At 38.9% G+C, this 22,544-nt stretch overlaps 1 protein-coding gene across 4 annotated transcripts in view; it reads left to right on the top strand.

Annotated features, from left to right (window-relative positions):
* LOC135711505 (forkhead box protein K2-like) overlaps positions 1-22,280 on the top strand; it is a 39,369-nt gene extending 17,089 nt beyond the window's left edge. For 3 of the 4 annotated variants that reach the window (XM_065234371.1, XM_065234370.1, XM_065234372.1), the window contains exons 2-5: positions 5,226-6,439; positions 6,500-7,228; positions 7,316-7,638; positions 21,315-22,280. In XM_065234371.1, the coding sequence (XP_065090443.1) occupies positions 5,346-6,439; positions 6,500-7,228; positions 7,316-7,638; positions 21,315-21,487 (2,319 nt within the window). In that variant the 5' untranslated portion in view covers positions 5,226-5,345 and the 3' untranslated portion in view covers positions 21,488-22,280. Of the gene's footprint in view, positions 1-5,225; positions 6,440-6,499; positions 7,229-7,315; positions 7,639-18,424; positions 18,517-21,314 lie in introns of those variants that run through there. The other variant, XM_065234373.1, reaches the window with a different exon arrangement.
* The last annotated feature ends 264 nt before the right edge of the window (positions 22,281-22,544 follow it).

The raw sequence follows: 22,544 nt of genomic DNA, 5'->3' as shown, positions 1-22,544 counted from the left end.
GGTCCAAGGCTTAAATGAAGACTTCAGTTGCGAAGCCGAACTAGTTATCATAGCGAGGTCGATGTTGATAGCTGCCAAAGATTGACCAGACATTGGTTCTCATCCGAGAATACACTCGCAAACCTGGTTGAGAACAGACGGCAAATGTCCTGAGGGGATGAAGCTTCTTCGCCGTTCAGTACCATAGTCGATGGAAGGCCAGACTCCTTTCGTTGCTCATTCACATAATTCCAAAAAAGTTTTCGAGTGAGATCGAAGCTTCCGTTGAACATCTCGTTGATAACGCCGCTAACATTGGCGACTGGTTCGTTGTTACGCATGATTGATCCTCGCATAATGGTCCTTGAGTTGTAGGGTGTGGTACTTGGTGTATTTTCTTAGCGCGGCTCTTTTGGAAGACTTTAACATACGAAGTTAACTTGTTTGCCAAGGATGATGATTACCTTGTTTAGGACCTTTTTTCGGAACGTAAGCCAAAATATGCGAGAGCGTTTGGGCAGCTGCATTGACATCGGCAGGGACGAGTGTCATGTGCCAGTCCAAATTCGAAAGAAGTTTCCCGATACTGTCGTGGTCAGCATTTCGGAAATCGTAGGAGACCTCTAGGGGGTGGGTTGGAATGACCTCAGGAATTTGGTTGCCTTCAAGTGCAATAACTAAAGAAGCATGGTGTGGAACAGTCTTTATCAACGGAGAAACAGCCATAGACAAATGTGGAGCAGTATCCTGAGCGGTGACGAAGCGAAGGACTAAACTACGATTGTTCTCATTAACCACGTGTGGTTGATTTGCTTCAGAGTGGCAAATACTGTAATGATACAAAAGTCTTACAGCTCCAGAGTGAAATGTAGAACGGTCGTGGTCCGGATACAGGAATCCACCGTAAGATGATCGCCAAGAAATTGCCGGTAGATTGAAGTGTAATCCGTAATTAGCTGCTCGAGGTCCGAGGAAACTTCTCGATTGTAGAACTCGTTCAGGTGCATAGATTTCGAATTCAGCCAAAATCCCGGGAGAGTCGATTTCGCTTGTCAGTACTTTTGCTGCAAAACTGTCTGGTTTAATCTTTCGCCTACGTTCAAGAGCTTCAATAACCAGGAGTTGGCAACGATCTTCGTAGGGTGGAAGGTTCGTTGGATCATTTCAAAGAAGGTGGCGAAGAGCGTAACGAACGAATTTCCTCTGAACAGACTCGATCCTCGCTATCCAAACGGTTTCATACAACAGGCTTGATGGAGCCTCACTCGCGAGTTTGAAATGAGCCGAGCGTAGCATTTTTCTGAGGAGTAGAATGCCTACTGCCAAATCATTCCACTGAGCTTCAGAGCTTGTGAGCGAAGGGGGATAAAATGAGAGTGAGGTTTGCTGCCATTCATATTCATGTTTTCTATCACACGCTCTTACTCTCACTCTGGGTGAACTCTGAGCTTCTTGCGTCGAACAAAAAAGTCATCTGGAGTTTCGAAAAGCGCACCTTACGTCAAATCATCCTCTCGCTGAAGTTCACTCTCCCTCTCTCTCGATGAGTTTCTGTTTACTTCTGCTATATTCCTGCCGCCACTCACTCGAGGTGAGGGCTGGCTAAACCCGCAGGACAAGAGTTTTTTAAAACCTCCAGTGAGTTTGAGGAGTTTCAACAAGCCTGTCATACGGACACCATACTACTACACCAAATTTCAAGATCGATCGCACTAGAGAACAGTCAGGCAGGTAGGATCCCGAAACTCATCAGAGATCTTAAAGATGAATCCGAGTTGCCTGTTAGCTTTGGTTATGATATCCGTGTAATGTAGCTTAAATTTAAAACCAGAATCTAGTTAATTCCTAGATCACGAACGTTGTCCACACACTGCAGAGGTTGGTTATCTTATCGATCAGGTGCTGCAACCGCAAGCAATCAGTGAAGCATAGCACAACCACGTTCATCTTGACATCGTCTGCATAGAAGAACCGGCAGCCAGTTGGAAGTATCAAAGCGAATATCGGTCCCAAATTGCTGCCTTGAGGAACGCCTGAGTTGCCCAACGAGTGCGTCCTTGAAAGGCACCGAACTTCTCGAGTTTGGCAAGTAGAGTGGCATGGTCAAAAGCAGCCAGTGCTCCTGCCTCCATATTCCGTAGGCATAGGGAAATGAAAGGCGCGAGGTTTGTTGAGACCGAACGTTTGGGGTGGAAACCATGTTGGTCAAGAGAAATGTAGTTTCTACAACTGAAAAATAAAGCGTCGTTGATGATTATCTCGAATGCCGAAGTGAAGTAATTCCTCGGTAATTCTCTACATTTCGCAGTTCTCCTTTCTTGAAAATCGGGAACATGAACGAAGATTTCCAACGAGAAGGAAATACACCTTCGTTGTAATGAAATATCGAACAGCTTTAAAAGTGGAGAGGAAAGCTCTTTTGAGTATCGACGATGGAATGCCGTCAGGCCCAACAGTGTTCTAGAATTTCAGCTTCTGGGTGGCAGAGTCGACGAGGTCCAACGTGACCGTGAAAATATCAAAGCTGAACGCGCCACTGGGAGTATCTCTGATCTCTTCTTTTTTATCGCTTAGATGAATCTCAACCGGTAGCCCATCCTCTTTCCTTTTTGTCTTCACAAACGTCCAGAATAGCTTGGGATTGAGCCGGAGATTGGTCTGCATACGTCTCGAATATTTCTTGCATAGAAAACGGTTGTACATTCAATTGATGAAAGCTTCCAACGCTGGATGATCGGAATCTAGATGTATCAGAGGCTCGAATGCGGCGGCTTCGTTTGCCAGCACAAGATCAAGCAGCCGAAAGTTTCTGTTTTGTACAGAATTGGTTTGCCTTAAATCATACAGACTGAAACCATCCAAAAGAGTACAGCAGGAAGCAGGAAGTCATGTACGACCGAAGAATGTCAATGCTCGATTACTTTTTCGAAGGGACGTATCATCTTTAGTAAAGAATGCATTTTATCGTCGATTTGGCATAACTGGTAGCTCGTCCACGCATGTTAACACTACCATCAGATAGGGGACATTTCCCTCTACCTGATTGTAGTATTCCTATGCGTGGGTGAGCCAAACCGACGGTACGTCCCTTCGAAAAAGTAAGCGAGAACGGTTGAATGATCATTCGCGGAAATATTCCAAACAAGCCCAGACTGGTTGTAGTCGCCAAATAGCAGAGCTAGATCGTTGTGACGTGATCGGGACAATACAGCACCAATGGAACTGGTATAGTTCTCAACGCAGCTCAAATTAGATTTACGGTCAGGAGGAAGGTCATAACGCCGATACTTATAATGTTGTGTGATGTCGTATTCTTCACCCATAACACCCACAAGAGAAGTGCTGACCGGAGTAGGATCGCGGCAACAGTTCAGTCGTTTGGAAATCGCAATCAAGACGCCACCACTACGTAATTTGGCACTGTTCATCCGGTTACTGCCATTACGAAAAACTGAGAACTGCTGATTGAATTCGATTATCTAGCCAGGTCTCGGTAAGAACTATTGCATCGTAGTTGGACTCAACAGCAGTCAAGAAAAAGTCGTCAATCTTAGTTCGCAGGCCACTAACATTTCGATAATACACCACAAGTCCACCGGATAACATAGGTTGGCAATCGGAAAGGCGAGGTTCAGTCGGTGGTAAAGATGACGTTGCGCTGAAACGTAGAGGCGAGGAATTGGTTTCAATAAACGCATACTTGCCTGAAATAGAAAGTTGAAAGACCACTTCACCGTTCTCAACCACAGGGCCAAAACGACTACACTGGCAGGAGTCAGTAAACACAACTGCGTTGAGAGGTTTAGGGGCTCCTATGAGGTGGGAGGCATTGCGTTCTGGGCTGATATTTTCAGAAACGTGGCAGCTGTTCTCGCGTTGTTGGCTGTAGTGCGTCAGAAGCACCTCGGAGTTGACGATCAACTTGAAGGTGGAGAAGGTCAAGTCAAATTTAGCTAACCAGACGAACGTCTTGTCGGTTTTCAGGAGCTCATCCAGCGGTAATCGGATGAACGTCGAAGTTAGGCCCATATTACATCACCTAATTCTAAAACGCAAAACTAGAAGAAGAAAAAACATGATTTAAAACTTGTTACATTTGTCTCCGCCTATTAGAGATGAACTAGCCTGAGTTTAAAAATCTCTTTAATAAAGCCTTAAAAAAATTTGTCTCCGCCGTCGGCTTCGAACGTGGTTGGATCTTGCGAAAGGAATGCCCGATAACGACAGCTGTTCGATTTTACTCTTCGGATCTCTTCAGAGAGACGTCAAAAGCTAGGTTAGCTTTCCGTAACTCAAAGAATTTATTTTCCTTAGAGACAATATAAATCCAACAAATGTATGAACAACAGTAAAGACACTAATTTAAACAATATTGCAGCGCACATTTTAGATTTGGCTTCAATTGCTTTTTCTCTCACTGTCACTACTGATGACACGCGTAGATCTGGTAGCTATGTCGGCCGAGGGGCTACTGCATCGATGGCTACGTCCGCAACATCCCTCGACCCGTAACGCTGAACTTCCGGTTCCGCTTTACCTGCTGTCTCCAAAGCCAACACAGAAACCGGCCGACGTAACAATTCATTCGAGGTCTGTACAACAGCTTGACGCGTTCTTCCATCGCGGACGGACACAATCCGGGCACGGATCCACTCATTGTGAGTCCCTTTGTCCACTATTACCACGAGATCCCCTATTTTTAGTGGTTCCAATTCGTTGTGCCATGTCATACGGTAAGCGATGCTAGGCAAGTCCAGAACTGGCCGACCAGCTGTCTCGCCAAATCCAAGTTAGTCCTAGTTATTTGGTCGACTTCGGCTAACGTCTTCAGAGATCGAACAACTCCACTGGTGAATGAAGTGGTTAGGGGTCAGTGGCTCTTGATCGTCAAAGGTCGTGAATTAACGATAGATTCTGCTTTGACAAGGATCGTCAACAACGTCTCTTCATCTGCGTTCCGTAAACTAGACAAGCTGCCGAGCGCCGTTTTGACACTTCTTACTACTTGCTCCCAAACTCCTCTAAAATGTGGAGCTGAAGGCGGCTTGAAAACCCACTTGGTGTTGGTAAACTCTTCGGCCAGGAAAAAAAAGTCAGATTGAACCACGTCGCGTGAATTTCCCAGGGCAATCATCTAATCTGCGGCACATCGCTATATTTTATTCTAGAAGCACTCGTCTTTGAGGATAGCGTAACAATTACTCTTCAATCACAATCTTATACCCATTTCCTGCCTTTCTTTACAGAACTCGATCCAGGACTGCCCAGCGGTTGCAACCCTGAATCATCGATCCATCGCCGCGCGTGTGTGTAATCGATTCTCTAATGCTCGGCCCCAGTAGCAACAGCCACAAGCGATTACTACAATGACCGACAACAACAATTTCCACATGCCGCAGCACGTAATCAAACATGAGACGATCCAGTCATCGTCCGCGTCTCCACCGCACCATCATCAGCAACTGCAACAACAGCAGCAGCAGCAGCAGCCCCAATTCCAGGTGTACTATCACCACCAGGCGCACGGTCAGTCGCACCCGCCCAAGGCCGCTGCTGTGAAAATGGTCGAAACCGTACCGGCAGATCATTCGGTTTCCGTTGCCGGGCTTGACTACAGCACTCATCACCATCACCCGCAACAGATTATCGAGTACGATCCAGTCAGTGATCCGAACCATCCGGTAAGTGTGGTCATCGAGCATCAGCAAGTTGGGGACATTCAACCGACCATCGAGCAGCAGGAGCAGAGCGTGATAGAAGCGCTCTGCCAGCAAGCTCACCAGAATCGGTTGCACCAGGAACAACAGCAAATAGCCAAGGGCAAAAGGATGCGTATGGATAATGTACAACACGAGAACGGATCTGGCTATCCAAGCGAGGACGAGGATCACGAAGATCCTCGGCGAAAGGTCGTCCACCAGGGACCTGGTGGGGAATCGATCGAAGACCAAGAGCAAAGTATTATCGAAGCGCTCTATCAGCAGCAACAGCAAAACCAGCTTCGCAAACAACTCATCCAACATCAGCAGCAAGATAATCATCAGCTGTCATACCAGAGGCGCTCGCCAAGTCCGCCGTCCCGTTCGCTGTCCCCCTCCCAATCTCCGACCGTTTCGGGTACGACCGACTCGCTAAGTTCTCGCATCACACCCGCATCTCAACCACCACCTCAGCCGATCTCGTTGGCCAACATCAACCAGAGCAACTTTATCGCTCGGTTAATAAGCAAGGACAACATCTTGCTCATATCCGAGGACCTGATCGAAATTGGACGGAATTCGTCGCGGGCACAGGTGGACTTCCATGTTGGAAGGAACAGCTTCGTATCGCGAAAACATTTACTGCTGCACCATGATCACACCGACGGGGAGTTCTATTTATCCTGCTTGAGTAAAAATGGTGTCTTCATTGATAATATTTTCCACAGAAAAGGAGCAGAGCCGTTTTTGTTGCCCAGAGTGTAAGTGATTCGGTTGAAAGGAATGTACTTTTTTCATAAAACAACTATTTCTACCAACAGTTGCAGCATACGTTTCCCGAGTACAAACATCAAGATCCAGTTCGAGAATTTGTACCACAAAAATAACTCCGACGGGCCACGTGACCTGCTGGATACGAGCTGCGGGCCCTATCCCGCCAGTAGCAGTACCATGCAGGTCACCGGCAATGGTCCATCCAGCAACAGCGATATCCATCCTGCCTCTACGTCGACCCCCAGCAATACCAGCATGTACGCCCCGCTCAAGATCTCCATACCGCAGGAACCGCCCACTTCGTCATCGATGGAACACATTGATATGAGTGGCCGCAACCGGGACAACGGCAAGAGTCCGTACCCTTCGCCTACGGGAACGATTAGTGCTGCCAACAGTTGTCCCACGAGTCCCCGCCAAGGATATCACGATTTCTCCATCTACACAACTGGCCATCTCAGTTCCGTAGGCGGAGTACTCGGCCACGACATGAGCGGATCATCCGGGGTTCATCTGGCATCGAGCAGTAGTGGAAGCGCAACCGTCAGTCACAGCTTTAACGATTTCCAACCTCCGGCAACGTCGCAATCGCTTGAGAACGAAAAGCCACCGTACAGCTACGCCCAGCTGATTGTGCAATCGATTTCCGCCTCGCCGGAGAAGCAACTGACGCTGTCCGGAATATACTCGTTCATCTCAAAGAACTATCCGTACTATCGAAACGGAGCAAACAAGGGTTGGCAAAACTCAATCCGGCACAATCTAAGCTTGAACCGGTAATTTCGATCGTTTCTGAAACTTTTCCCGCTAATTGAAATGGTTTTTGCTCTCTCTCTTTCTCTCTCTCGCTTTCACACACACAGCTACTTCATAAAAGTGCCCCGATTGCAGGACGAACCGGGCAAGGGAAGCTTCTGGCGTATCGACCCAAACAGCGAACTGAAGCTGATAGACCAAAGCTACCGGAAGAGACGCCAGCGGGGTAGCCAGTGCTTCCGGACGCCGTACGGTATGCCGAAGTCGGCACCCGTTTCGCCGACAGCTATGGATCCGGAAAGCAGAGAAGGCTCGCCATTGCACGAAATGCTGCTCCAATCGGCGCCGGGTTCGCCGGGTCATGTGGCAGCCAATGCGTATGTTCACAGCAGCACCGGTACCAGTGTGGCAGGCCATCCCGGGCAGGAAGGTGAGATTTATTTTTCTATGTATGGCATGGCGAATTGACCGTATCCGTCGTGCTATGCCGCAATTGTTCTTTTCTAAATTATTGGATTACTACACTATCTACTACAATAAATGTTATTGCTAATGGTTACCTACCTATCATATACACATTCTAAATCAGACCTGCCCAACCTTTCTCTAAACTTGCTTTTTTTTTAAAGGCTGAATCTATTTTCGATGAACATGTTTAAAGCTACATTTTGATTATTTCTCATTCATTCTGGGTAAACATTCATAATGATGAATACATTAGGCTAGCATTATATCATTTCTGAGATGTAGAGACCACGTCCAGTCAGCTAAAAACAATTATGGGTCAGTCAGTCTAGCGTGTTAATCAAATGGAAGTGATCCATTATTGTGGGGTCAGTGTATTTTAGGTGCAATTGGATTAATATCCTACATTGATGAGCATTTTTTTCCAAGGATAAAAAAAAACATTCAATCAAGTGGCAAGTGGCACTAATTTACTCTCACAGCGGGGGGAAAGGGCGAGTCTACCTGCTTATTTTTTTTTTCTAAATATTAAATTGTCTACCCAAGTTTTTTTTTCAGTAGGTAACTTTATTTTCTTCACAACGGAGCTGGCTGAAAATCTCCTTAATAAAGTTAATCTAAGAATAAAATGCAACTCAAAGCAATCTAGCAACCATGGTAGCCGATATGCGCAACACTCATTGAACTTTTGCTTTGGTCGCTAGACTTTTGCTTCGTTCACGTTTCTTGTTATTCGAGTGAAATTATTCATTGTTGTTTTATTCTTCGGTGAATCGCTTTAGAGTTGGAGAACAATTTCAATCTAACGAAATCATTTTTCTTTGCGCTTGTTTTTAGAGATTATACCTGTAAATACCAGAAAAGATTAATGAAGCAGATAGCAATACTTCTCCAATCACCCCCAATAACAGTAACAAAAAATTTTGTTTGGCAGGTCTCGTGGTCGATTGGAATGACACTAACAGATAAATTGAAATTGCAATCGGAATATGGCGTCTCTTTCTATTAGAATTACTCAGAGGGAGAGATAGGAGGAGAAAATAAAATACAATTCGGCAGCAGAGATTTGTACCTAAATTATCTTGCAACCCTTGCTAGAAACTAAACTTTTGATCCGATTTACGTGCAAAATTAATAATTGAGAGCATCGCAATATTTTGCACATTTCTTGGTGCCATTAATTTATTAATCAAAAGAGTTAGAATATTCCAAAAACTAGTTGAACTCGAGACGAACACAAAACATAAAGGTTATTGAATGTCTGTTCGATTGCAATACTCTCAAATTTAATCTAGTAAGAATAAGAAATCCTCGGGAAAATTCATGGGAATGTTCATTTGGCTCAAAACATTCTCTCCGCCCATCTTTCCCTCTGAGTATTTCTACTTTCTATATTCTAGTCTCTTTAAACCTACCTAACCATGTTTTCACAATCGGGTGTACCCTAGGGTGTACCCCGTTTGGCATAATGCGCATTTGACATAAACGTGAAAAAAATCGAACAAAACTCTGGAGTGGTTTTTCAATAGGTCGTATGTAACAAATGTAAATAAATCAAGGTGTTAAAGCCACCAGACGCTACTCCGAATACACGAAGTACAGGCAAAACATGGGCCCGCTATCTTTTTCCTGTTTTATTATCTGACCAAAAAAAAAGTGTCGTATGTCACCAGTCGATCAAAACATTTCTCGATGTTACTTACGACTATGAAGGTGCTGTTGGCAAAAAGTCGTATAACAGGGTGTCGATTACCTGGACAATTAGCAGGGTGGCCAGCGAACAGGGAAATAACCGGGATTTTGAAAAGAAGCCGGGAAATTCGGGAAAAAGCCGGGAATGTCACATGAGAACCGGGAAAAATCAATAAACCTTTACATATTCCAACAAAACTTAAAACTTGAATAACAGCTTGAGCTTAATCAAGCAAATATATGTTTCTTCAGCTCAAACATGTTTTATTCAGCTTCTTAATATCTTAAACCTGTGAAATTATTTGACCTTTCGTAAAACTCTCCTCAGAATTCGGCAATACATTAAACTATTATCGTCAGGGGGTATTGGTATCTATTGGCCAAATTTAAGTGCTCTAGGACTTTGTTTACCCCCTGACGATAATAGGTTAAGGTATTGCCGAAGCCAACATTTCCCCTATTTAATTTAAATTATTCAGAATTTTTCTGTATTTACTTTAAGAATTTTCCTCTGATCTTGCTTAAAATTCTACTGTGAATCTTCCTCAGTATTCCTTTGAAATTATTATCAGACAACCATTTAAATTTTGTTTATATTTCTTTTTAAATTCTCCTTAAAATTCACCTGCTATTCTCCTCACAATCCGCATAAAATTCTCTTCAGAATCACCTAGGCATTCTCCTTGAAGTTCTCCCGACATTTCCCTTGTAATTCTTCTAAGAGTTCGTCAGGACCAGTGATGCTCGTCTACGCATCAACCGACTTTCGCTGACAGAACGTTTTGTCACGCAGTGAGAGGTAGAGCCATGGCAAGCAACAATCACCAGTAATGGTCGCTGCTCACAAGCAAAACGTTACACTCGCTGCTGATGATGAAAAGCACAACGAAAACAGTGAAGAATTCTACACTGCCGGTGGAAGCATAACTGTCCCATGTGACATTTTGACTTTTTTGGGATTATGATGCTTAACGGGATAAATCAATACACATTTTTAAAATATTATATTCAAACATGATGTTTCTTATAGAAAAATTAAAGAAAAATGTGAAGTCGTTTTGTCTCATTACAAAAAAATGGACGCATATCTGTCCCACTGCTCCAATTTGTAATACGTATAAGAAATTATTCAAAAATTACAGTCTGCTATCCAAATAATACATCGTAAACATATTACAAGCTCCAAACGATTGCCCAAATGGTAAAATTAATCTTTTAATTAATTGGATGATACCTCGATAACGTCGTAGGCACATTAACACTTTTTTAAGGAAAATTTGAACTATCATTTTCAGTTCTGTTACTATTTACAAACAAATAAATTAAAAAAATGTACTAATCAACTTGCAACACCTTACCCTATTTGTACCTTTTCGTGACACATATGATTATTTGGTATTGAAGAACTATGGAGATATATTTTAAAAACTAAAACAAATGCATACAACGGTTAAACTTAAATAACTATCATTCCGATGCATGTTGCTTGGTCGGAAGACCAACTAAAAATGATGTTTCGTCTTCCCCAATAACAGGTACGACAACTGCCAACAGAGAGGCTTATCTACTTCAATTCCACAAGGAGGCCTTTGCCAGAGTACGTTAGCTTCAGTAGAGAACGTATCCTTTTCGATCAGCTGGAGTTATTTCTTGGAAAACAGTTTGCAGTATTTAAGGTCCTCACTGTTGATGTTGCTTGCGTATCGTAGCTCATAACTTCCTTTTTGAAAAACCAATTTTCTCATGATGTCCACGATGGCTTGAATAAGTTCAACGTGTACTGTGAGACATTAAACTTGGCTTGGAACGACACGTTCGAGACGCATTTTTTTTTCAACCGCTGCGTGAAATGAATGAGCGGCTATAAAAGTATGGCCTGATTCAAAAAACTTGAACAGTATGATGATGATGTGTTGGAACAAATTCCAGTTCTTGTTTTGGGATGAGCAACTGTCCAACCAAAATGTAAGTTTGTTAAGGTGAGCATGCTTATTAATTACTCTGAAAAAAACAACTAAGAATGTCATTGGCAGTGCGACCACTGATCGACTCGGGCCTAATACATGCAGACACTGGAAATGATCGTGCGTATGCGCCAACAGGAGCAAATGTTTCGTAAAGACTAATAGCTATCACTATCACTGGAACCACTGTACTGCTTTAAATATTCTATGGCAGACGTTTCCGGCCCACATTTAAATCAGTGTCAACATTTCAAAGGGGCGTAATTGGTTTTGTAAAAAAATGGCTTTAGCCGTCGGTATCTCGCAAATAAATGCTCACCCCTCCAAATTAACAATGCTAGGTGGTAGATGAAACATTCCTTAGCCTGTGTCTCTGTGGTGTCATTAATTTTAATGAGTGAGCTTTTTTCCGCGAGAAATCGACGGCTATCCATTGTTTACAAACGCAATTACGCTTCTTTGAAATGTTGGCACTGAAATCAACAATTTTAAGAAAAAACTCCAACCGTCACCCACGAAGTGTCAAACATATTAACAGCAGCAACTGAGAAGTTGTTCACAGTGGGACAGATATGCGTACATTTTTCAACTCGTCAGATAAATTCGCGGCATAAGTGTCACAGAAGATTTTTTAATGGAAAAAAATATTTTTTTTTGCAAAATGTTGACAAACTTTCTATGGAATAGTTATATTACGTCAGTTTTTCGAAGTAGAATCAATTTTTTCCGTGAAATTTTTCGATAACAGCAAAACGTCTGTTCAAACTTTAACTGCAGTTTTCTCATTTTTGTGTTTTGAAACATGGGATGCTTCCACCGGCAGTACAGTACGATCATGAGAAAAAGCGAAACGATAGAAGAAAATGAAAATAATGCCTACGCATTCCAAGTTCGTCTCGGCAGGCGCGACTGTGTGAGTTACAATCAAAGCAGGCAACATTAAACGGACGCTGTTGGGCTCACTCATCAACACACTCACAATAGCAAGCAAAGCAGCAACTGCTTCAAAACGAGCACAGATGAGTGTTGTGATTGTCGGGAATGACCAGATCGGTGATGGATCACAACCGAAGACGACATTCACCAGTTGCTTTTTACTTCTTTCGTCAACTTGATGGATGGTCATGGAGAGAGCTTCGACGAGCACATTGATAGGAATGTACAAAGCGTTACTACCATCAGCTGTTTGACGATCGTGATTGTGATAGGTCGCAACTCTGGTCAGGACACAATCCTGGAATTAGTTTAGGATTCTTGTCAGAGCTCCGTTGAATTTTTCTTCTAGTTCTTCTCAGAATTTTTAATTTTTAAATTCTATAAAAAATTATATTAGAACCCGGAACTTTTTTCCAGGGCCACACAAGTTTCCAAGGACTGTATTTTTTCAAATTTGGATTCTTAAAAAATTTTCTAAATCAGGGGTCTAGAAAAATTTTCGGAATCCCACATTTTGACTATTTTGCTCAGTTTCATATTGTTGGAAAAAAAATCCAATCCTTTTTTTTTCTTCTAAATCTAGGTTAGATTTTCATAAGTCACAAATCTCAAAAAAAAAATACATATTCTAAACTCTAAACACATGTCAAAGCCTCATAATCGTAGAAATTAAAATTGTTTTTAAGATTGAATTTGCTTTTAAGATTTATATTAGTACAGGTCACGATACTTTAAACAGTTTTCTTGCTCCGTACCAGGTTCAAGATTTTTAAAATAATTTATTAATTTAATCTCTCCCTCTAAAATTCGGTATAATGACATATTCAGCTCGATAGCGTTCGGCTATACGACCTTAAAAAATCCATGACTCTGGTACTTTGGATATTATGGCGCTTTACAACCAGGACTCGAGTCTTTTCAAATTGATTCTAAGTATCTCGAAAATATTACGTGATATTGCAATCATTAATTTTACTAAATATAAATAACGGGAATATTTTGAGATTTGAACCGGGAAAACCCAATATCAGAGAATGATATATTTGGACCTGGGATCCAAATATATCATGGAATTTCATTCGAATTCAGGGAAATATTTTTTAATCACATAAACGGGAACCGTACAGAAGGCTGAATCACAAAAGGCCGAAAATATTCTAAGGTATCACAAAAGACCTAAAAACCAAAATGGCCGAAAACCTATCAAAAACTGAATATGTTGAAAACCGTATCCAAACAATCTGTTAAAGCCGGCGCACAATGGATAAGTTTTCAGGTTTTTTGACAGTTAGCCCATGCATTATCTGTCAAAAACCCGGAAACTGATGCATTGTGCTCCAGTCTTTAGCATTTCTGCTTGCACAACTGACTCGGCTCGAAATGGTTTACTTTCAAAAAATCAATAAGCCAAGATGAAATTAGATATAGAGGTGTTCTCACTTGCTTACTTTTTGGGAAAAACCAGTAAGTGGTAAACTGCAGGTAAGAGAAGGGTAAGGAAATGAGAGATGCGATAGAGGTGAACGGTTTATTTATGCATACACAACATTCTGATTGGGTAACGAGTTGCGCAAGCAGTTGAACGTTCAGCAAAACGGACCAAGAGCAATATCGCTGCTAATGGACCGGTCCACTTTGTCGCTTTCCTGAGCTTTTTCGGCCTTTTGTGTTTTCGGCCTTTTGAGATTCGGCCTTTTGTATTTTCGGCCTTCTGTGATTCGGCCTTTCGTAGTACTCCCCATAAGCTTACTAATAAGTAGGGGAAGGAGGGGCATAGTGAACTTCCTGTGATTTAGTCTTAGACTTCTTATGGTTCGAAACAAATGAATTGGTCATTAATCATTGCAATGGTGATATTGAATGATTTGATTTCTTTATTATAGAGACTTTCAGCCATTGGCTGAATCGTCTCTGAATAGATAGCAGGGCTGGTAGCGAGTCTCTTTTTAGTGACTTGGTCACTTTTTTCAAGCCACTACTTTTTCTTGTAATCAGTCGCTATTTTCAACTTTTTTAGCGTGAATTTATTTCAAGAATGATCATTCTTTGCTTTGTGACGTTTATTAGGCTTTCTCTATCTATGTTCAGAGTGTCTACTCATTTTGCTAAAAAAAAATTCCTGACTAAGAAAGCATTCAAAATATGCTTTTTTGGAAGATCAAAAACAACAGCAATTAACTCAAACGTTTTTAAGACATGGTAATCAGTTTTATATAAACAGCTTTACAATCAAATCCATTGAATGTCGATGTTAAGCACTTGCTTAATTTCTCACTTAAAACAATTTAAAAAAACGCACTTAATTTGAGTAAGTCCAAGATTTTAAAATATTCAATGTCTTGAAGTTTCTTATTCCAAGAACAAGTTCTAGATATTGAAAAATTTCAAAGAGCCTGAATTAAGGAAAACAAATAATTGATTTATTTCAAGTTTGTTATTAACTTTATGAAAGATTAGAGATCTTCATTGCAGTCCCATTAACTTCTTCTGAGGAATAAAATGAACTGCTGAGAATTTCCGTGAAGCTCCATAAACAAACTGCGGGAACATAAGGGAAGTTAACACACTGAAAATATGGGGAACTTACTGGAAGCTTTAAGATCCTCAAATAGGTTCTTTTAACAGTCGAAAAACTTTTATGAAGTCCCTAGAATTTCAGAGCACATAATAGGTGTTAAGCGAACTTGATAAATATAGAAAACACGAGGGGTATTGTGCAAATTTTTAACACGTTCTAGAGATCTAGGGATCTTTGGGGAATATCCGATCTTAAGAGCAGTTCCCGTAACTTTAGTCCAAACTTTTGGGGCAGTTAAAACATCAATAATTGTAAATTTAGAAAAATTGCGAACCCTTAAGATGTTCCGATAATTTCAGGGAAGTACAGAGACCATCAGAGAATTAATGAAAACTTCAGAAATATGTCAGGAACTTCACAGACGTCCAGAGAGTTTCTGGGAAATGTATCTTGAATATAATTGAGAGATTTAAGGAAGCTTCGAGAACATCAAGACAGATCAGAGAATCAAAGGGCAGTTCAAATAATTTCATGGAAATTGTAGAATCCTCCGGATACTTCAGCAAACCTCCGAGAGAATTTCTGGGACGTGATGAAAATTATATGAACATCCGGAAAACATGAGAGTATTTTAGGGGTGTTTTATCATGGAGATTTCAAGATTTTTAAAAAATTAGGAAAATTTAGCTAAGTTGATTCGAGAATATCAACGAAGTTCCATTAATTTAAAAAAAAATGCGAGAACTTTTAGCAAGCAGCGATATCTTCAAGAAATTCCAGCAAACTTCTAATAAATTTAAATAGTTTTATGATATTCAGCAAAGTTCCTAGTACTTCGAGGACGATCAGATAGCTTCAGAATAATCTCATTAACTTAAGCAAATTTGCAGCAACTTACAAGGAATTCCATAGAATTATGGGGTTTTCCAAGAATTCTATGATTGATTCGAAAACGTCAGAGAATTTTGAATATATATCAGAAAATTTGCCAGATTATTAAACAAATTTAGAGAACTTCAGGTAAGCATAGATTAAATAAGAAAATAAGAGAGCGTTTATAATGGTTAGAATACTTGAGGAAAATTGTCGAATCTTCAAGGCAAATCAATTAATTTCAGTAAAGTTGCGGTTTCTTAAAATATACTGATAAATTCAGGGAAGTCTGGAGAACTTTAAAGATATTCAGTAATTGCTTAGGCAGTGTTAATAACACCAGGAAAGTCTAGACTATTGAAGCAGTTTAAAATTAGTGTCGATAATTTAATGGAAGTTTGATGAACTTCAAAGAAAATCATAGAACTATATTAATTACTTCATTCGAATTTCATAAAAAATGTGGAATCACAAAAGTTCCAGAAATTTAGAAAAACTTCAAAAACTTCACAGTGGTCTTCAGAAACATTTCGAGAACTTCATAGAATTCTATGGAGCTGAAGGGGAGATCCGCGAACTTCAGGAATTTTTATGAACATTAGCAAAATGCAGGAGCTTTTGAAAGAAGTGAAGTAATCTCCGAAAATTGAAGGAATTTCAGTTCCATTTGTTTCAGGGAAATTTAAAGCAGTGCCCAGATTTTTAGATAACTTCAGAAATGTTAAAAAGTTTATTGAAGTCTTCGCAAAACTTCAGAAGTTCACTGAAGCGGTTCAATTAAATTCAGCGCAGTACAACAAGCTTCATGACAACTGCAAAAACTTTAGAGAAGTTTTAAGAATTTTCAGAGCCAGTTCCGTTAACATAAGAGAAGTCACATAAGTTTTAAAGAGGTTTAGAGAACTTCAGCGAATTGTTAAACCTTTCGTGTATGTAGGAGATTCATGTTAATTAAAAAAATTAGGAAACATTAGAAAGTCCTAAAAAGTTCAGGGAAGTTCAAGAATTTGATGAGAAGTATTGTGAGGCTCAGGCTAGTTTCTAAAACTACAAAAGAACTTCAAGGCAGTTTCATTAACTTCAGGAAAAATTTGGGAGCTTTCAAGTAGTTCTGAAAACTTAAGAATAGTCCATTCCATATTCAACGGAGATTTCCATTCAAATATCCCTCAAAATTTTGATGAAGCTATCCTCCAAATTCAATTTTCTTTTAGTTTTCCTTGGAATTACCTTGAAATTCTCCACAATAGGAAACCCTTTGGAAAGATTCTCCGAGTTTTAATTGTATTCATTTCAGATTTCCTTTCGCACTCCTTTCGTTGGAATTCTACTCACATTGAAAGTCTCATAAGAGGCATTTCTCCTCACAAATTCATTAGATTTCTTCTCATTATTTGTTTGGCAAACTCTCCTGAATTGAGTTGCCGAAATCCTTTGAAGATGTCCTGGAGTTATTTTCAGATTTAATTGTAATCTTCCTTTTAGTATTTTCAAAAGATTTCCAAGGACTTATGCTCCGGATTCGTTTTGTCCCACAAACTTTATGAAATTATGCTCAGAATGCCCCTGGAATTTTCCTCTGAAGCTCACAGGAGTTGTGCTCCTCAGAAATTCCTAAGAGTTTTCGTTGAAATTTATTTTTAATTCAATTCAGGGTTTCTTAAAATTCTTAAATTGAAATCTAAAATTCCTCAGAACTACATTGAAAGCAGATTGCACTTGATGTTTTTGTCCATTTTTTTCCCCAGAATTCCCTTCGAATGAGGTCCTCAGAAATTATAATAAAATTCCACAATTAAAGACTTGTGCATGGAATTTGACTCCAGATTCTTGAAAATTTCTTGAAGTATCATAGCTTTTAAATCCAGAACTAGTTCAAATTTAAAATTTCTAGGAAATATGCATGTTCCAAAACAAAACAAAAACATTTGAAACCGCTGTTTTTATATTTATTTGTTTCTGAAGATCAATCCACTGTGCATCTATAAAGTTGAAAGTGTGAATGAAAATAACGAGAAAAAATAAATGCTTGTATTTTAAAATTCATTATCTGTTTTAAAATATCCTTAGTAAGAAAATTATTAAATTCTCTGAGCCTTCTGGGTATTTAAAAAAAAATCCTGATTATTCCAGGTTTTTGCCGTTAGTAGACACCCTGACTAATACCGTTGGGTTGGCCATAAACTTTCTATTGAATCTTTTACTTCATATCGTACATAAGTTTTTATGAGATACTAATTGAATAAGTCGATTGTTCGATGTTTTAACATTTATTTGGTGTGCCATCATAACGACTTTTTAGTCACTAATTTTACAACTATAAGTCACTATTTGGTCACTTATTTCATCAACATGGTCACTAAAATCACTATTTTTAACAGCAGTGATTGCTACCAGCCCTCAGACTATGTTATAATATTTTTACAAAAATAGCTACACCGCAAAAACGAAAACGATATTCAATAGTCGATGTCTTTTTAAACCCATCATTGGAATCTGAGAGGGTTCTGCCAATAGACGATTTGGAATGAAATTATATAACAATAGATTCAGTATCACGGTTTGGGGATTAAAACACGTGCGTTATTTGATAGAATCTATTTACCATTTTTCAAAAAAAAAAAATCGAAAATGCTTTACTAATAGTTTGACTGTAGACTTGACTTATGTTTAGAACTATCCAATACTCCTCAACCACCAACAATTCGATGCATTTTCAGTTGCTATCAAAATTAACGTCTTTTGTATTTCTTTTTCACCTTCTCCAGAGCATAACAACTATTCGATGGTTTAAGTTTGCTTTTTGTTAAGTACGTCGTTTCTAGAGATCTAAAATAGCATTTATTTTCATCGTCTTCATCGTAAGGTATGTTTTCTTTTGTTTAATTTACTTACAATTATCACAATCCAAAAGTCATTGCACGAAATCGCTTTCGAGCATTTCTAGCTCAAATCGTTAAAAAAAATGTCAATTTTGTCTCGACCCCTTCTGATTTGAATGAAACATTGCTCACGTGTTCGCTGCTACTAATGGTTGCATTTTTCATTTAAATATCATTTTTTCCTCCAGAGTAACTTTTGAAAAGGGCGTATAAAAAAATGGATTATTTTTTATTCAAAAAATCATAACTTGAAAACTATTGATCTGATCAAAACGGCATATAAGAAGAAGTTTTAGGTAGTTAAATTATTTTTGCGGAAAAAATACACTGAAAGAAAAAACTTCGTAAATTAGTATTTAAAAACGTAAAACGATGATTATCTCAAAACACCCCCCCTTCGATCTTTATAAATTTTTTTTTCAAGAAAATTGATGGAATACCCTTGAATTTCGTGAAAAGTGTATGCTGGTAACTTCCTTAAAAAGAAATCTATAATTTTTTAAATTTTTGTTGATTTTTACAAGTTGATGAAAATGCATATTTTTTTGAAAAATAACAATTTATTTGGATTCTACGCATAATTTTCGATAACTTTGCATATAGAAATTTTTTTCCTAAGTCCAGCCGTTCTCAAGTTAATGCAAATTAAAAAAAATATAATTATAACAATTTTCAACATTATTGGCCATTTTCAAATGTTTGTCGAGATGTCCAGCAACGAGATTTTATTTCATGATTGTATATTAAAAAACAAACAATTCATTCTCAGATATGGTAGCTGTCAGACTTACCCGTTTCTATCTAGAGGCAGCGGAAGAGAAGCACGTTGATATGGTCAAATGAATGATTTGTTGAGATAAAAAACAGTATATATTTATTATTTTATTTTACAACTCATATTATTTGAATACATTGAATAATTTGGGTGTATCGTTTGAATTAGAGAATATTTTTACTGAAATTTGGTTGTTTGAAACTGGAATATAGCAATGATATTTTCGAGTTCCAGGAATTGGTTTCACTTTCTTAAAAATTGGATCAAATTCCGTGTCAGCCTTTTTGTATTCTTCCGTAGAAACATAACAAAATGACATTTTTGTTTGAAGATCTTCTTTACGACTATTTGCCCAGTCGTACAGTTGTTAATGGTTCGTTATAGGGTGCTCGTGTTGCTTAGCTAAACTTGCTCTGGTTGCCATTCTCTTAAGGGTACCGCCAATCGCATAACAATGACCTTTGCCGTGTGAAGTTGCAAAAAAATGCCATTCAATTTCTACATTATGCTTATCTTTAAATCCACAAATGCTAGCAAAAATTTTTATGTTTTTGTATTGTGATGCTGCTCCATCTGACATAAAAATACACTTTTGGACTGTTATTTGCAACTTTAAAAATTCTAATAATTTTGAGATAAACAACTGAACTGCTACTGTGTCATGCTTTGAAATTGATTTAGGTGGAGGTTTACAACACTTGAAATTGTTATCCATCGTAAAAAACTACTTGCTTTTTAACTTGAAACGCTAAGAGAGATGAACTGAATGGAACAGGTGAAGATCGTCCCAATATATATATATATGTAGCAGAATAATTACAATGTTGACATTATACCTATCTTCATTAGGTACAATTGATTATAGCAAACTTTTTTAAGTGTGAGTGTAAGAAGCCTCCACGGAGTGCCTTTTTATGTAGTTGTGATATCGCGGGATGAGCTCTTAAGGCACAATATGGTATACGTCAGAGAAGTACCTAGAGAATTTATCTCAATTACAGGTTTAATAACATATTTGTTTACCTGTTTATGTTTTGAGCCTCTGTTATGACATACACAATTCTATCCAGGTATACAACTAATAGAGGACAGAAAAAAGGCACATGAGTGGGTTTGTTGATTATTTGGGTATATTTGAGAGTATTTACTTATAAACTTGTTTCTTTTCCGCTGCGTCTAAATAGAAACGGGTAAGTCTGACAGCTACCATATTTGAGAATGAATTGTCTGTTTTTTAATATATATTCATGGAAAAACATCTCGTTGCTGGACATCACGACTAACATTTGAAAATGGCCCAAAATGTAGAAAATTATTATAATTATTTTTTTTAATTGCACTAACTTGAGAACGGCTGGATTTAGAAAAAAAGTTTCTATGTGCAATGTTTTTGAAAATTATGCGTAGAATCCAAATAAATTACTATTTTACTAAAAAATATGCAATTTCACCAACTTGTAAAAACCAACAAAAATTTCAAAAATTATAAATTTTTTTTAAAGAAAGTTACCAGTATACAGTCTTCACCAAATATTAGGGCATTTTTTCAGTTTTCTTGAAAAAAAAAATTATAAAGATCGAAGGGGGGGTGTTTTGAGATAATCATCGTTTTACGTTTTTTAGATACTAATTTACTAAGTTTTTCTTTCAGTGTATTTTTTTCCGCAAAGATAATTTAACTACCTAAAACTTCTTCTCATATGCCATTTTGATCAGATCAATAGTTTTCAAGTTATGATTTTTTGAAAAAAAAAAAATCCATTTTTTTATACGCCCTTTTCAAAAGTTACTCTGGAGGAAAAAATCATATTTAAATGAAAAATGCAACCATTAGTAGCAGCGAACACGTGAGAAATGTTTCATTCAAATCGGAAACACTCATGACCAACCGGTTTGCGTTTTGGGCTGGAAATGCTCTTTCTCTATTACGCTCTCGAATACCTTCCTACTGAAACTGAATGCAGATCCGATACAAAGCCATGCGTATAATACGTTTTCCAGATTTTTTTGCGAAACAACCCACCAAACGAGTTCACCTGGAATCTGTTGGTAAATTCCTTAAGCAACAACTACAGCAGCCTATTGCACCAACCGTAGTAGCTTCCACTACAGCCGCAGCAGCAACAACAACCGCTACTACGTCAGCGGCAGCAGTGGCTGGAGCCCATCTGTAGGCGCATACACACAATCGCAATCGCAGTGAGATTTTCCACCATCCGTTTACTTTTGTACGCAAAGAAACCCAACTTTATTGAGTATGAGTATATTATTGGTACTACACATTATTAATACAATTGTAGGTAAAAGCAAAATACGAACAAAACCGCTATTGTGTTCGTATTGATATAATTGTTGATAAGCATAAACTGAAAATCACAAAACATCTTGGATAGTATAAAACATACAAAACAAATCAAGAAGAAAAAAGAAGAAGTTGTGGCAAACAACATAGCATGTAAGAGTTTTGACTAATGCAGAAATTATTCTATTTAGTAGAAGTGCTTGTTGTACAATGTCGATGTCGTCGTCGTTTTTAGCTAAATAAGCCTAAGGCATTTCCTCCCCCCGGGTTCTCTCTCTCTGCGCTTTGTGTTTGTGCGGCTCTGCTTCGGGTTGAAGCAAAAAGTTTCCCAACTACGAAACCCCACGCACGCTCCGATTTCACCTTCGTTTGTTATTTCCGTGAGGGTGTTCAGGGTGTGAGTGCTGGGTTCTTCGAGTTGGGGACGACCTCCTTCAAGGAGCTACCTACCAATGCGGGCAAGCGAAATCAACTTCAGGTTCTTATTGGAATTGATGGCATACATACGTGAGTGTCATAAATGGTGTAAATTGATGTTCATTTCGGAAATCTATTTTCTTTCTCAAGTTCTCTAGAAACGAACAAGCAGCAGACACAAAAGTGAATGCAAAACCACAACAAAATAAACCATTGAAGCCTAACGAACAAATCGTTTTTTTTTTTTTTTTTTAATAAAAACGAAAACAATAGAAACAAAAGAAAAGAGAGAGCGTGCAGGAGGTACGAAAAAGAACTCACAGGTAGATCTACACTCACATAAAATAGGCATCAACACACACACACACACAAACACATTGGATCATTTGATTGTTATTAAAACTCTGTTGGGTTCGTGAAAAGTTTCACTGTGCGAAATTGTTTCGGCTAAAGCGATCCGAAAGGCCCCCTGTGGTGATGAGCTCTATTACTTCGTCTTCCATAATCGAAAT

This window comes from Ochlerotatus camptorhynchus, unplaced genomic scaffold (assembly GCF_037179485.1).
Source record: "Ochlerotatus camptorhynchus isolate MF236.1 unplaced genomic scaffold, CSIRO-AGI_Acam_v1.1 ptg000433l, whole genome shotgun sequence".
Lineage (NCBI taxonomy): Eukaryota > Metazoa > Arthropoda > Insecta > Diptera > Culicidae > Ochlerotatus > Ochlerotatus camptorhynchus.
The sequence above is the reverse complement of the archived record's forward strand: the minus strand, read 5'-3'. Positions and strand labels throughout refer to the sequence as shown.